We start from the raw sequence: 15,415 nt of genomic DNA, 5'->3' as shown, positions 1-15,415 counted from the left end.
TATTTCACTTACAAATATTGTTATCGGTATTAACAGATAGCAAAACAGTGTCTGTTGTGACAAGATACGTAAGCCATAAGCATAACTGTGCTTGGATCACTCCAATAGACATACACTTTGCTACGAGGCATAGTTAGAGATGCAACCTCGGTGTCATCTGGGGACCATGTGTCATACCCAGGAGGATGTCTATATTTACATGTTAATAACTGTTCCTTTTGGGAGGTGGGACTCTGCCCACCTTTTAATTTAGCGTAGTTGTTTGCTTTTTTCACATTTTTTCACATTTTAAAATTCTTCTAGATCTTGGATAATTTTTTTTAGAAGAGTGGAAAGTTACTATTAGATGCCTGATTTTTATTTCTCTTAGAGAATTTTTATTTTTTTATTTTTTAATTTTTTTAAAAGATTTATTTATTTATTCATTCAGAGAGAGCGAGAGAGAGAGGCAGAGACACAGGCAGAGGGAGAAGCAGGCTCCATGCAGGAAGCCCGATGTGGGACTCGATCCCGGGTCCCCAGGATCACACCCTGGGCTGCAGTCGGCGCTAAACCGTTGCGCCACCGGGGCTGCCCCGAGAATTTTTATTTTTAAAGATTTTATTTGTTCATTCATGAGACACAGGCAGAGGGAGAAGCAGGCTCCATGCAGGGAGCCCAACGTGGGACTGGATCCCGGGTCTCCAGGATCACGCCTTGGGCCAAAGGCAGGCACCAAACCGCTGAGCCACCTAGGGATCCCCTCTTAGAGAATTTCTAAGGGAGATCATTTGATTTCAACGGGAAGCAGAAAGTTTAGTTTTCAGATCCATAACATTCTTCGAATACAACCATTGTTCCCATTAGAATTCACCCTAAGTATATAACCCAAGTCCCCCACAGAAGAGTTTAAAAGCCAAATCAGACAATGGCAAACATTTTTTTCTTTCCTATACAACACTGATTATCCCCAAGATTTTTTTCCTAGGACTTTTAGACTGTTGTGGATTCCTAAGTGGAAAAAGACGAGGAAAAAAACATTAGTCACTTCCACAAAAAGTTCATTTTTATGTTTAGGCTGAGTGTTCAACTCTATCTGTCCTGGAGGGCTTATAGTGGGATTAGGTGCTGTGTCAATAATGGGAAAATATACATGAATTATACGTGATCGCAAGGAGCTCCTGGCAGAGGGGGGCAGATAGGTACACAAACCACACACTGTGGAAAGTATCCAAATAAACATATAGAATAAAGTACTGTGGGAGCTCTCAAGAGGAAGCAATCTCTTCTGTTGTGGAGGATTCACTTACTCATTCCACAAATATTTACTGAGCACCTACTATATCCCACACCTTCTTTCCATCTCTCTGTGTCAGACAGAGCCTGGGAATACAGAGGCAAACGAGATAGGCAAGGTGCCTGTATAGATGGAGCTTTTATTTCATGCAAGAGACAGACGATAAACCCACCAAAGATATTCCCACACTAGGCCTTTTTCATCTGCTATTTCTTCTGCATTGAGGACTTTGACTCTAATTGTTGAATGTCTAGCTCCTTCTCCTAATCACTCAGGTGTCAGCTTTACTGCCACCTCTTCAACAGACTTCCTTCCTGACCACTCTATCCAGAAGAGGTTCCTTGCTGCCAATGACGCACATTTGTGTCACTCAGTTTCATTCTTAAGAATACTTATTTGTGCCACCAGACTATAAAGCTGTGAGGCAGGGACCTTACTGTGATGGGGCCAAGGGACTGGACCTTGGAGAACGGGCCTGAGGCTGCTTCTACTCGGCAGTTCTTTCCTAAGTGGCCAACGTGGTGCCAGGCACATGAACGGGTTTCAGTAGTATTTTTTTTCTTTTAAAGATTTATTCATGAGACAGAGAGAGAAAGAGAGAGAGGGGCAGAGACACAGGCAGAGGGAGAAGCAGGCTCCATGCAGGGAGCCCGATGTGGGACCTGATCCTGGGACTGTGGGAGGGATCATGCCTTGAGCCAAAGGCAGATGTTCAACCGCTGAGCCATCCAAGCGTCCCCAGTAGTATTTTCTAATAACAAACATTGAAAGGTTGAAGATTTTATTCTATAATTAGCAGGTAACACTAAAAAGTTTTTGAGGTACTTCTGGTGACCCTGAGGATTTGCTACAGGAGGAGGTGGGGGACTCAGGGACCAGTTATAAGGTTTTTTGGTATTACTGGAAGACAATGACAAAGGCTATTCCTGAGGAAGGAAAGGGAGAGAAGAAGGGACTATGACTCAGACTTTTGAGGGAGAATCAACACCAGTGACCAACTGGATGTGAATGACGAGGGAAAGGAAGGAAGTCAAGATTTATTGGACTTTTTGACCTGAGATATGGGGGATGTTAGGAGGAGTGGATGACTCATAGAAGTGTATATGGGAGCAAAGCGATGGCTGCACAAGCCCAGGGCAAGGGCAGAATGAGGGTCAGAGAATCTTAATACTCCCCCCCCTTTCTTTCTGTCAACATACAGTGTTCTATTACTTTCAGGTGTATTGTATAGTTATTCAACAATTCTATACATTACTGAATGCTCAGAGAATCCTAACTCTTTTTAAAAGTTTATTTACGGAATGCCTCAGTGGTTCAGCGGTTGAGCGTCTGCCTTCAGCTCAGGGCGTGTTCCTGCGGTCCCGGGATCGAGTTCTGCATTGGGCTCCCTGCATGGAGCCTTCTTCTCCTTCTGTCTCTGTCTCTTTCTGTGTCTCTCATGAATAAATAAATAAAATCTTTTAAAAAATTTATTTGCCATCTGCTTTTCAAAAAAGTATAAATACATTCAAATTAACCCTTTAAAAAATTTATAGGGGATCCCTGGGTTGCTCAGCAGTTTAGCTGAGCAACCATCAGCTCAGGGCATGGTCCTGGAGTCCCGGGATCGAGTCCCACATCAGGCTCCCTGCATGGAGCCTGCCTGTGTCTCTGCCTCTCTCTGTCTCTCATGAATGAATGAATAAATAAATAAATAAATAAATAAATAAATCTTTTAAAAAGCCTTATAAAGTGACACAGTATAGAAAGTAAACGTTGCCCATTCGAATTCCCTAGGTCTTACTCCTCTGAGGCCACTATTCTATGTGTGTGTATGTATAATACAGAAATATCTAAAGAGATTATCGTGATCATACCAGATACATACTGTTACAACCTGTCCTTTTCAATTACTTTGGACCTCTTTCTAAATTTCCCTGTTGAAGAGTATTTGCCTTACTTCTAGTTTTTTGCTAACACATGTAGGAATGAACACCCTCATACATTTTTTATGACCTGATTTGAAGCTACCTATAGGATAACTTCCTAGAAGTGGAACTGCTGGAATAGAAGGGCATGTGACTTGAAAATTTTCATAGCTATTGCTTAACTGCTCCTCCAAATAGTTGTATTAGTAATTTATGTACCTGCCATTAATGTAAGAGAGCCTGTTTCCTCCATTTGTACCTAGATTATTTCCAAATTCTGAAACTTTATTACTAAAGGCTTTGTTAATAAATCTGTTAATAAAGCAGTTAATCAAAAAATAAATAAAACAGTTAATCATGTTTTAATATGCATTTTAAAAATTATGAGTGGGGTGCCTGGGTGGTTCAGATGGTTCAGTATCCGACTCTTGATTTCAGCTCAAGTCATCATCTCAGGGTTATGAGATCAAGCCCCACATTGGGCTCCATGCTCGGTGTGGAGCCTGCTTAAGATTCTCTCTCTCCCTCCATAACTTCCCTTCCTCTCTAATAAATAAAATTATGAGTAAGATTGAATATCTTCATGTTATTGGCCATTTGTATTTTGTGGGGGATAAAATGCCTATTGTGTCCTTTGCTCTCTTTTTTGTTAATTAAAAACAAATTGGGGTGCCTGGCTGGCTCAGTCAGAAGAGCATGTGACTCCTGATCTCAGGGTTGTGAGTTTGAGCCCCATGTTGGATGTAGAGCTTACTCAAGGAAAAAAAGAATGAAAGACAGAGAAAGAAAGAAAGGCAGACTAAAAACAAACATCTGAGAAAATTTAAAATACACTTAAAATGTTTTCTAATACATCAAATATTTTCTCTCTCCTACTTTTTTTTTTTTAGACATTTTATTTATTTATTCATGAGAGACAGAAAGAGAGAGAGAGAGAGAGGCAGAGATACAGGCAGAGGGAGAAGCAGGCTCCATGCAGGGAGCCTGACGTGAGACTTGATCCTGGGTCTCCAGGATCACACCCTGGGCTGAAGGCGGCGCTAAATGGCTGAGCCACCCAGGCTGCCTCTCTCTTATTTCTTAGAACTAGAACAAAACCATATAAACTGGGACGCCTGGGTGGCTCAGTGGTTGAGCGTCTGCCTCAGCTCGGGATGTGATCCCAGGATCCAGAATCAAGTCCTGCATCAAGCTCCCTTCGGGGAGCCTGCTTCTCCCTCTGCTGGTGTCTCTGCCTCTTTCTGTGTGTCTCTCATGAATGAATGAATGAATGAATGAATAAATAAATAAATCTAAACCAAAACAAATCAAAACAAAAACCATATAAACTTAAATTCCTCTAATTACTCATTGTTTCCCTTCCCAGGACCCATCAAAGATTAGAGAGATAAACAGATATGGAAAAAACAGTCAGTGGGAGGTTTCTACCTTAAAGTAATTACATCTTTAATGTTTGCTCGAAATAACTGTATTAATGACATGTTTTTTCACTGCCTAAATTTAATTTGAAATCTAGTGACAATGAGAAACTGTATTAGTTTTTTTTTTTTTTTCTTTTCTATTTCTACTTTGAAAAGAATAAATAAGTAACAGGGGTGCCTGGGTGGCTCAGTTGGTTGAGTGTCCAACTCTTTGTTTTTTGCTCAGGTCATGATCTCAGAGTGGTGAGATGGGAGCCCTGCCTCACTCTACACTCAGCAGAAAATGTGCTTGAGATTCTTTCTCTCTCTGCCCCTTCCATGGTGCACATGCTCTCTCTCTAAAATAAATAACTAAAACCTTAAAAAAAAAAAGTAGGATTTAAAAAAATAAAAACAAAAGGAAGATATAACAAAAGCATAATGAGATAGCATTTCATACTCACTAGGATATCTATAACAAAAATACAGCCAAAACAAGTGTTGACAAGGATGTAGGTACTGCATCAAACACTGTTGATATCAAATAGTGCAGCTATTCTGGAAAAACAATTTGGCAGCTCCTCAAAATTTAAACATAGAGTTACGATATGGCACAGCAATTCCACTCCTAGGTATAGACCCAAGAGAAATAAAAACACAAAAACTTGTACAGGAATATTGATAGCAACATTGTTCATCATGGTTAGGAGGTGGAAAAACCTCAAATGTCATCAGCTGATGAATGGATAAACAAAATGTAGCATCCATACAATGGAATATTCTTTGGCCATATAAAGGAATGAAGTACTAAAAAAGCCATATGTGAAAAACCCACAGAGAATATCATAGTCAATAGTGAAAGATTGAAAGCTTTCACTCTAAGTTCATGAATGAAGCAAGGATGACCACTTTCACCACTTCTATTCAACACAGCACTAGAAGTTCCAGCCAAGACAATTAAGTAAGAAAAAGAAATAAAAGCCACCCAAACTCGAAAGGAAGAAGTAATGTTATGTTTGTAGATGATACTATCTTATGTAGAAAACTCTAGAATAAATAAATAGCATAGAATTTCTATATACAAACTGAAAAATCTAAAAAGGAAATTACAAAAGCAACTCTACTTAAAATAGTACCAAAAAGAAAAAAAAATTAACTTAATCAATTAGGTGAAAGACTTATACAATGAAAACTACAAAACACTGCTGAAAGAAATTAAAAACATAAATAAATGGAAACGTATCTTGTGTTCATGGATTAGAAGATTTAATATTCTTAAAATGTCAATAGTACTAAAGTATCCATAGATTCAGTGCAATTTCTATCACTATCTCAAATGACATTTTTTGCAGAAATAGAAAAGCTCATCTTAAATTCACATGGGGCTCCTGGGTGGCTCAGTCGGTTAAGCATCCAACTCTTGGTTTCAGCTCAGGTCATGATCTCATGGGTCCTGAGACTGAGCCCCATATCAGGCTCTGCGTTCAGCATGGAGTCTGCTTGAAGATTTTCTCCCTTTGCCCTTCTCCCACTCACGTGCTCTCTCTCTCAAATAAATAAATAAATCTTTAAAAAAAAATTCACAGAGAATCTGATGGGATCTTGAATAGTCAAAACAATCCTGAGAAAGAACTGGGCAGCCTTGGTGGGTCAGCGGTTTAGTGCTGCCTTCGGCCCAGGGTGTGATCCTGGAGACCTGGGATTGAGTCCTGTATCGGGCTCCCTGCATGGAGCCTGCTTCTCCCTCTGCCTGTGTCTCTGCCTCTCTCTGTTTCTCATGAATAAATAAATAAAATCTTAAAAAAAAAAAAAAAAAATCCTGGGAAAGAACAAAAATGGAGGACTCAAACTGCCTGATTCCAAAGCTTACCACAGATCTACAGTATTCATCAAAACAGTGTGGTACTGGCATGAAGACAGTGGAATAGAAATGAACCCTTCCATATTTGATCCCATGATTTTTTTAAAGTGTATTTTTAAATAATCTCCATACCCAATATGGGGCTCGAACTTATAATCCCAAGATCAAGAGTCACATGCTCTGCAGACTGAGCCAGCCTGGTGCCCCTGGTCACATGATTTTTGACAATGGTGCCAATACCATTTAATGGGGAAAAGATTTTTTTCAACAGTGTTAGGAAAACCAGATATATCCACATGCAGAAGAATGAAGTTGACTTTTACCTCATACCATATAGGAAAATTAACTCAAAATGGATCAAGAAGCTAAGTGTAAAAACCTAAAGCCATAGAACTCTTAGAAGAAAACATGTAACAAAACCCTCATGATGCTAGACTTGGCAATGATTTCTTGAATATGACACCAAAGGCACAAGTAACAACAGAAAAAATAGACTAGACTTCATGGCAATTAAAAAATTTTGTGCGTCAAAAGACACTATCACTCCCCACTCCCCCCTGGCCAAAGCTAGTATTTGATTTCTCTGAATTCTGTCTCAGATCCTTTCAATTAGGATAAATGTCTTAATTTGGCATGTTATGTCTATTAGGATATATAAATAACATTTGTATAAATATACATACAAATAACTTTATTTATCTACACACTTATAAAATAAATAGCCAATAATGTTAGGTTTATTTATTTATTTATTTAGATTTTATTTATTTATTTATGAGAAACACAGAGAGGAGAGAGAGAGAGGTGGAGACATAGGCAGAGGGAGAAGCAGGCTCCAAGCAGGGAGCCCGAGGCGGGACTCGATCCCGGGCCCCCAGGATCACGCCCTGGGCTGAAGGTGGCGCTAAACTGCTGAGCCACTGGGGCTGCCCTATTAGGTTCACTTAAAACAATTTTTTTAAATGAGTATAAGTGACACAACAGGTTCCTTGATTAATCCTCACCACAAATTTTGAGGGTCACATTAATATTCCTTTTTAGATAAGGAGATCAAGACTCAGAGAAATAAATTAGCTTGCACTCAATTTAATACTGGTAGCAAAAGAGCAGAAATGTAGCTTGTACTCAGTTTTTTTGCCTCCAGAGCTCATGGTTTCTTACCACCATTCCATGTGGCAGTAAAGGACATGGATAAATCAAAGGAATTTCTGTCCTGCTGGCAAAAACAAAGAGCTGGCTACTCAGTTTGAGGCTGAGAACAGAGTTGAGAACACTGGCTGATTCCAGGAGCAGGATTTTACACATATTTGCAGTAATCAGTGACTACTGGGAGAGGCCACGTAGAAGTTATACTTTCTTGCCCCCCAGATATCACCCTCACCAATCTAAAAAAAAAAAAAGAAAAAAAGGCAGCCCACAGAATGGGGAAAAATACTTTCAAGTCATCTCTCTGATTAATATCCAGAACATATATATATAACTCAACCATAACAACAACAACAAAGCCAAGGCAAAAGCCTTGCATAGAGATTTTTCCAAAAATGATCTATGAATGACCAGTAAACACATAGAAAGATGTTCAACATCATTAATCGTTAGGGAAACATAAATTAAAACTATAATAAGATACCATCGCACATCCATTTGGATGGCTTCTATCAAAAAGAAAAGCAGAGACATGGAGAAACTAGAATGGTGCAGCCAGTGCGGAAAATAGTGTGGCTGTTCCTAATTACAAATGGAATTACTATTTTTTTTTTTTTTTAGATTTTATTTACTTATTCATTACAGACAGAGAGAGAGAGAGAGGCAGAGACACAGGCAGAGGGAGAAGCAGGCTCCATGCAGGGAGCCCGATGTGGGACTTGATCCTGGTACTCCAGGATCACGCCCTGAGCCGGAAGGCAGACAGTCAACTGCTGAGCCACTCAAGCGTCCCTGGAATTACTATTTTTTTATTTTTTTATTATTATTTTTAAAGATTTTATTTATTTATTCATGAGAGAGAGAGAGGCAGAGACACAGGCAGAGGGAGAAGCAGGCTCCATTCAGGGAGCCCGATGTGGGACTTGATCCCAGGACCCTAGGATAATGCCCTGGGCCGAAGGCAGGCGCTAAACCACTGAGCTACCCAGGGATCCCCTGGAATTACTATTTTTTTTTAAAAAAAGGAATTACTGCATGATCTAGCAATTCCACTTCTGAGTATATACCCCCCAAAACAGAAAGCAGGGTCTTGAAGATGTATCTACACTCACATCGACACACTACAATTATTCATAATAGCTAAAATGTGGAAGCAACCCAAGTATCCACTGATGGATCAATCAACCAGCAAACTGGCATATAAATACAATGGAATATTATTCAGCCTTAAAAAGGAAGGCAATTTTGCAATATGCTATAACACGGATGAACCTTGAAGATATTATGCTAAGTGAGATAAGCCAGTTTGCTTATTGAATTCCACTTACTGTGTAATTCCACTCACATGAGACACTGAAAGTAATCAAAATCATAAAGACAGAAAGAATAATGGTGGTTGCCAGGGGCTGGAGAGAATGGGGAATAAGGGGAATTTCAGTTTTACAAGAAAAAAAAAGAGTTATGGGATGGATGGATGGTTGCTCAACAGTGTGAATTCATTTAACAACACTGAACTGTACACTTTAAAATGGTTAGGATGGTAAATTTTATAAGTATTTTACCTCAATAAAAAAACTCATCTGTTCAGAAAAAAAAGAAAAGAATAAAGTCCCAATGCAATATTGCAGCAAATAGAAAGCTTGAAAGCATTATGCTAAAGCTGTGAAAAATTATTTTTATTTTATTTTTTTTAAACATTTCCAACATTTGTTATTTGTTTTTAAGATTTATTTATTTATTCATGATAGACATAGAGAGAGAGAGAGCGAGAGAAAGGCAGAGACACAGGCAGAGGGAGAAGCAGGCTCCATGCCAGGAGCCTGATGCAGGACTCGATCCCGGGACTCCAGGATCGCGCCCTGGGCCAAAGGCAGGTGCCAAACCGCTGAGCCACCCAGGGATCCCCAAATTATTTTTAAAAAAAGGTTGAGGGGATCCCTGGGTGGCTCAGTGGTTTAGTGCCTGCCTTCGGCCTAGGGCATGATCCTGGAGTCCCGGGATCGAGTCCCACATCGGGCTCCCGGCATGGAGCCTGCTTCTCCCTCTGCCTGTGTCTCTGCCTCTCTCATGAATATATAAATAAAATCTTTTAAAAAATAAAAAATAAAAAAAGGTTGATACTTTTGTAGAATCAACTCTATAGCTTTAGACCAACAAGTTACCAGAATACTCTTGAGACAGGACTAACATGACCACTGTGGCTATTACCTGCAAATGAGAGCTGCTTTAGGCGGGCATTTGATCGAGCTTCCTGGACTTTATCCGTCAGTGACTTCCAGGCATCTGTGAGGAAACAAAATATTCAATCAAATACCTCTAACACCAGTGGCAATCAAAAGCATTGAGCTTAGAATCCCTACAAGGTGAAAACACCCTACTAAAATGGCTTTTTCGTTTTTTTCTTTTTTCAAGGAGTTCCGTGCTTAAGAAAGTGGCTGAGAAGGTATGTGACCCAACAGTGCCTCCTTCTATTAGATTGGAGGCTCATACCTTCTGAAAATGTCCCCTGAATCCCCAAAGCATTCACATCCCTTGATGGTAGTCTGGGTCTCAAACCTGAATTTTGGGTATCACTGATATTCCCTATGTCCCTAAACAAAATAATACTAGCATCAATGATTTAACCTGGACTGTGGGGAGATATTAACCTCTGATCCTTAAACCTAAGGGGGTGTGACTAGAAAATCTTTATAACCCCTCCAGCTCCAACTTAAGGTTCTATGATCTCTTACTGTGTGTTGGACTCACTACCACGTGGCACTTCACACTCAGTGTGTTATATGTGCAACTCATACACTCAATCACTCAATGTAGTCTTTTTGTTCTCCTTCCATGTCTTTCTTTTTTTTTTTAGTGACCCAGGCCTGAATCTTCAGAGTCACCTTGGGACTCTTCTCTCTCTATTCTTCATATCCAAGCAGTCATGAAGAGTGTTTGTTCTTTCCTCTCTTTTCCTGCTGGGAACAGGCTTTATTACCTGACACCTCTCTGCAGCTATGCTCTCATTAGTGACCTTTTGCCACCTCATGTCTACTGTTCAGTCCACCTTAAAGAGAGCTACCATGTTAAGCTTCTTGAAAATCTGCTTTTATTCCACTTCCTCAGATTCTCAAAGGCTTCACGGTTTGGTACCAAAGGCCCTCAGAAACCAGTGCTCAATCCACCTCCGCAAGTTTCTCTCTCACTATCTGACTGGGATTTCGATGTCCTCTCCCACCTGAGGACACTCTTGAACCCACCACGTGCAATCCTGTCTAACTCTGCTTATGTCCCTTTTTAAAAAACCTCTCTCGGGGATCCCTGGGCGGCTCAGCAGTTTGGCGCCTGCCTTTGGTCTAGGGCGCGATCCTGGAGTCCCGGGATCGAGTCCTGCGTCGCCGGGAGCCCGCTTCTCCCTCCTCCTGTGTCTCTGCCTCTCTCTCTCTCTCACTATGTCTATCATAAAATAAATAAATCAATCTTAAAAAAAAAAAGAAAAGGGATCCCTGGGTGGCGCAGCGGTTTAGCGCCTGTCTTTGGCCCAGGGCGCGATCCTGGAGACCCGGAATCGAATCCCACATCGGGCTCCCGGTGCATGGAGCCTGCTTCTCCCTCTGCCTGTGTCTCTGCCTCTCTCTCTCTCTCTGTGTGACTATCATACATAAATAAAAATTAAAAAAAGAAAAAAAGAAAAGCCTTTCTCATTCCTCTTTTCCTAATCTAAATTCTATTACCTCCTTTAACAGGATCTTCTATTCTATCATTCTTCCTGGGTTGGATAACCCTAACTGACCCCCAAGGGTCTTTCCTTCAAATTCCTCTAATACTCACAGCCTAGGAAACATTCACTAGTCCTACAACAGCTAGCTAACACCTATGTGCTTGGGATTCAAAGTGGAACAAGAGAATAAAATACCCGCCTTCCTAGGAAGTTCCCTGTTGAGTAAGATGTAAAAGTAAACAGACATTTATAAAAACAAATTTTAAGCTACAAGAAAAGCATTTAAGATCTGAAAAGGAGGGATCCCTGGGTGGCGCAGCGGTTTGGCGCCTGCCTTTGGCCCAGGGCGCGATCCTGGTAGACCCGGGATCGAATCCCACATCGGGCTCCCAGTGCATGGATCCTGCTTCTCCCTCTGCCTGTGTCTCTGCGCCTCTCTCTCTCTCTGTGACTATCATAAATAACAAAAAAAAAAAAAAAAAAAAAAAGATCTGAAAAGGAGCAGAAGGGAGGGAATGGGAGTGCTTATCTTCCTCAGAAGGTCAGGGAAGACTTTCCAAGCCAAACCTTGAATAAAGGTAGAGTTCACCAGATAAATGAAGGTAAAGAGAAGATTCTGGGCAGAGGGAAGAAACGGGTGAAGGCAAAAGGGTGAGAGAGAATGGCATTTGAGGCACACAATGTAGAGGTAGAAAGCAAGGCTGGAGAGAGAAGAGGTCTAAGTGCTCTCAAAGTTAAGCACTATTTCTCTAATAACACTAACTTCTTAAGGACAAGTTAGGCGTATGATGCCATCAAGTATCTTCCATAACATCTAGCACACAACCGCCCACATCAATGGTACTAATATATGTAAGTGTGGATCTGGCGGAGATAGAGCCTGTACTGATGAGACAACCTCCTATTTTTTTAAGTAAACTCTGTATCAAATGTGGGGTCAAGCTCATGACCCTGAGATCTAGTCAGAAGAAGCTCTACTGACTGAGCCAGCCGCACACCCACCAACCTCCTCAAATCCACTCACCTTCGATACTTTCTGCACAGATCTGAAAGCCATCATCACTTGAAATTTCAAAAACAAGTCCTTTCTTGGGCTTTTTCTCAGCAATGCTTTCCTTCCTCTTCTGTTCTTGCTGGAGCCAAAGCATCAACGGAGAACTGAAGTTATTTTCTTCCTCTTCCACTGTTTTAGGTTCTACGAGGGAGAAAACAGGGCCATACTGGTTGCATTAGTAAACACTGATACATGATCTCCAAGCCTACCAACAGTCCACAGTTGGCAGGATCAATCACTCTCATTTATAGATAATGAAACTGAGGCTCAAAGATGTTGGAGCAACTTGCCCTGGGTCATAGCCAGAACGTGACTAAAACTGGAATTTTTTTTTTTTAAACTGAAGTCATGCTAAGTGGTAGTCTCTGGTAGGACAATTTGATAGCTTTTCAATAAGCAATTACCCTCAATAAGGTCAAAGCTAAAAAATAATAATGATTAAGATGAAGCACAATGCATGAGGCACTCTTCTTGGAACTTCCTGTAGAGTAATCCAGATAAACCTCACAATGACCCACTGAAGTGTTATTATTCTGTACACTTTAAAAATGAGAAACCTGAGGCGGAGAGATGATAAGTAACCAGCCGAAGTTCATGTAATGAGGAAGTGGTAAGCTGAGATTTCAACTCATCTGGCTGCAGAGTCGGCCACCAGCCTGCCCTGCCATCTTACATAAAGAAGTGCCTCCGTCCTCTTGAGGAATCAGCCAATCAGCAGAATGTGATTATATCCCAAACGTTACACCTGAGCATTTTTTCTCTACCTGCCTTTCTTTTGCGAAGTTCCCCTGAAGGAAGTGGGCAAAGCCTTATATCCAGATCTCTCCAATTTTGACGTGGCTCGTTCTTTACTGATCAAACTCAGTAGCACAGATGGGAAGTGCTATGGAGGTGTATCTGAGGTTGTGACCAGATACATGGTTCTCTTCATCAACAACTAAGGCATGAGGTCAGGTCATCACTATCTATTAAGATCACAGTGCTGTTAAAGCAAGTAGAGCAGAAGTATAATCGACAAATGATTACAGACTATGGAGTGGAGGGGGAAGGGAAGGGACCAGACCAGGGGAGAGATGCCCTGAGGGTTAGTCTACACCTCTGACCAATCACTTAACCTCTATGGAGCTTAGATTTTTTTTAATTTAGAAAATTAGTAGATAATGTAGGAGATTTTTATGGTATTTTTGGCTTTGAAATTTTAATTCTAACCTGTTACCCAACCACATACCTGTACTTTCTTGCTCATTTGCTGGATTTTGTGTGGTCTGAACCTCAGGAAGAATTTGCCTAAATGAGAATAAAATCCAATGTGAGACATAACATCAGCTGCTCTTCAATTCAAAGACACAAACTGTTCACAGTCTGCCATGCCACTGTACTGGTTACATAAAACAACTACTAGATATGGACTGCAGGATGTCTTGTGTATAACCTATTGGATAAATGCCACCCCACTACTGTATGGTACATAATGTAAAACTCTCTTTTATAAGATACTTTCCTAAATACTAACATTAAGTTTGGGCTTTCAGAGTTTGTAGATCACATCCTTGAAATTTTCTCATACCCTCAGTATTATTAGAAAATGAAAGGACAGGGGATCCCTGGGTGGCGCAGCGGTTTGGCGCCTGCCTTTGGCCCAGGGCGCGATCCTGGAGACCCGGGATCGAATCCCACATCGGGCTCCCGGTGCATGGAGCCTGCTTCTCCCTCTGCCTGTGTCTCTGCCTCTCTCTCTCTCTCTCTCTCTCTCTGTGACTATCATAAATAAATAAAAATTAAAAAAAAAATAAATAAATAGAAACTTGTTAAAAAAAAAAAAAAAAAGAAAATGAAAGGACACTTGTTAGTAGCAGTTCTGGAGTTCCTCTCTCTCTAATAAATAAAATCTTTAAGGGGGGGTGGGGCAGCGGCGCCTGGGTGGCTCAGTTGGTTAAGTACCTGCCTTCCCTCGGGTCATAATCCCAGGTTCCTAGGATTGAGCTGCATGTTGGTCTCTCTGCTCAATAGGGAGTTTGCTCCTCCCTCACAAATAAATAAATAAAATCTTAAAAAAAAGAAGCAGTTCTGGAGTTACTTAAGTAAATTAACAAGATTTTACCAAAAAGAAAGGCAAACTGCATGAGCTGGTAAACCACTACCAATTTTCATTTTTGAAAATTAAATAAATATTGGAAACAACCCAAATGCATATGAATAAAGGGCTGTTTGTATTACTTCCATTAAAAACAAAACAAAACAAACTTTGGTAACAAAAATAAGACAAATCATGGGACGCCTGGGTGGCTCAGGGGTTAAGCGTCTGCCTTTGGCTCAGGTCCTGATCCCGGGGTCTTGGGATCGAATCCCACATTGTGCTCCCTAGAGGGAGCCTGCTTCTCCCTCTACCTGTGTCTCTGCCTCTCTCTGTGTCTCTCATGAATAAATAAATAAAACCTTAAAAAAATACAAATCAGGAAGAAATATTTTTTACATGAGGTGGACAGAACTGAGGGCTTAATTTTAGAGAAATGATCTTTGTATTTACCCTGTGGGCTGCCCACACTCCTTTTGTGATGACTGTTCCACCTTAGCTGTGTCCTGCGGCTCAGCCTCTGCTCCTGGAGTCCTGGAACAGAATCATTGTATCTTTTCAAGAAAAGCCACCAGCAAATATGTACTGAATGCGGAGGTCTGTCTAAAGAAATGACTCTTATCAGGATCTGATAAAATTTATGAGCTGGGAAAACTAATCTGTGCTGATACAGGTTAGCAATGGTTACCTTGAGGGCATTCATTCTGAGTAAGAGAAGGCACAAGGAGCCTTCTGGAACACTGATCTGAATGGTGGCTTCCTGGGTGCACACATATATCAATGTGCTCTATGCATGTTACATCTCTATGCTAACATTTTCAAAGAGGATTTCATGAGGATCTACAACAGGTGGTTTTGCCCTCCACACAGGAATAATCATCATCCTTCAGTATCTTAAGCCTTAGCAAAAAAAAAAAAAAAAACAACAAAAACAATAATAACTCCCCCCGCCCCCACAAAGCAACAAACCCAAGAGCAAATGGGTGCCTCAGTTGGT

At 40.8% G+C, this 15,415-nt stretch overlaps 1 protein-coding gene across 4 annotated transcripts in view; it reads right to left on the bottom strand.

The window, feature by feature from the left end:
• KMT2A (lysine methyltransferase 2A) overlaps positions 1 to 15,415 on the bottom strand; it is an 88,054-nt gene that overhangs the window by 8,535 nt on the left and 64,104 nt on the right. For all 4 annotated transcript variants that reach the window (XM_077893724.1, XM_077893725.1, XM_077893726.1 and 1 more), the window contains 4 exons: positions 14,872 to 14,952; positions 13,573 to 13,631; positions 12,315 to 12,485; positions 9,799 to 9,873 (listed from right to left, as the gene is read on the bottom strand). In XM_077893724.1, coding sequence (XP_077749850.1) covers positions 9,799 to 9,873; positions 12,315 to 12,485; positions 13,573 to 13,631; positions 14,872 to 14,952 — 386 coding nt within the window. The remainder of the gene's footprint in view (positions 1 to 9,798; positions 9,874 to 12,314; positions 12,486 to 13,572; positions 13,632 to 14,871; positions 14,953 to 15,415) is intronic.

Source organism: Canis aureus, chromosome 3, assembly GCF_053574225.1.
Source record: "Canis aureus isolate CA01 chromosome 3, VMU_Caureus_v.1.0, whole genome shotgun sequence".
NCBI lineage: Eukaryota > Metazoa > Chordata > Mammalia > Carnivora > Canidae > Canis > Canis aureus.
This window is presented reverse-complemented; position numbering and strand designations above follow the sequence as displayed.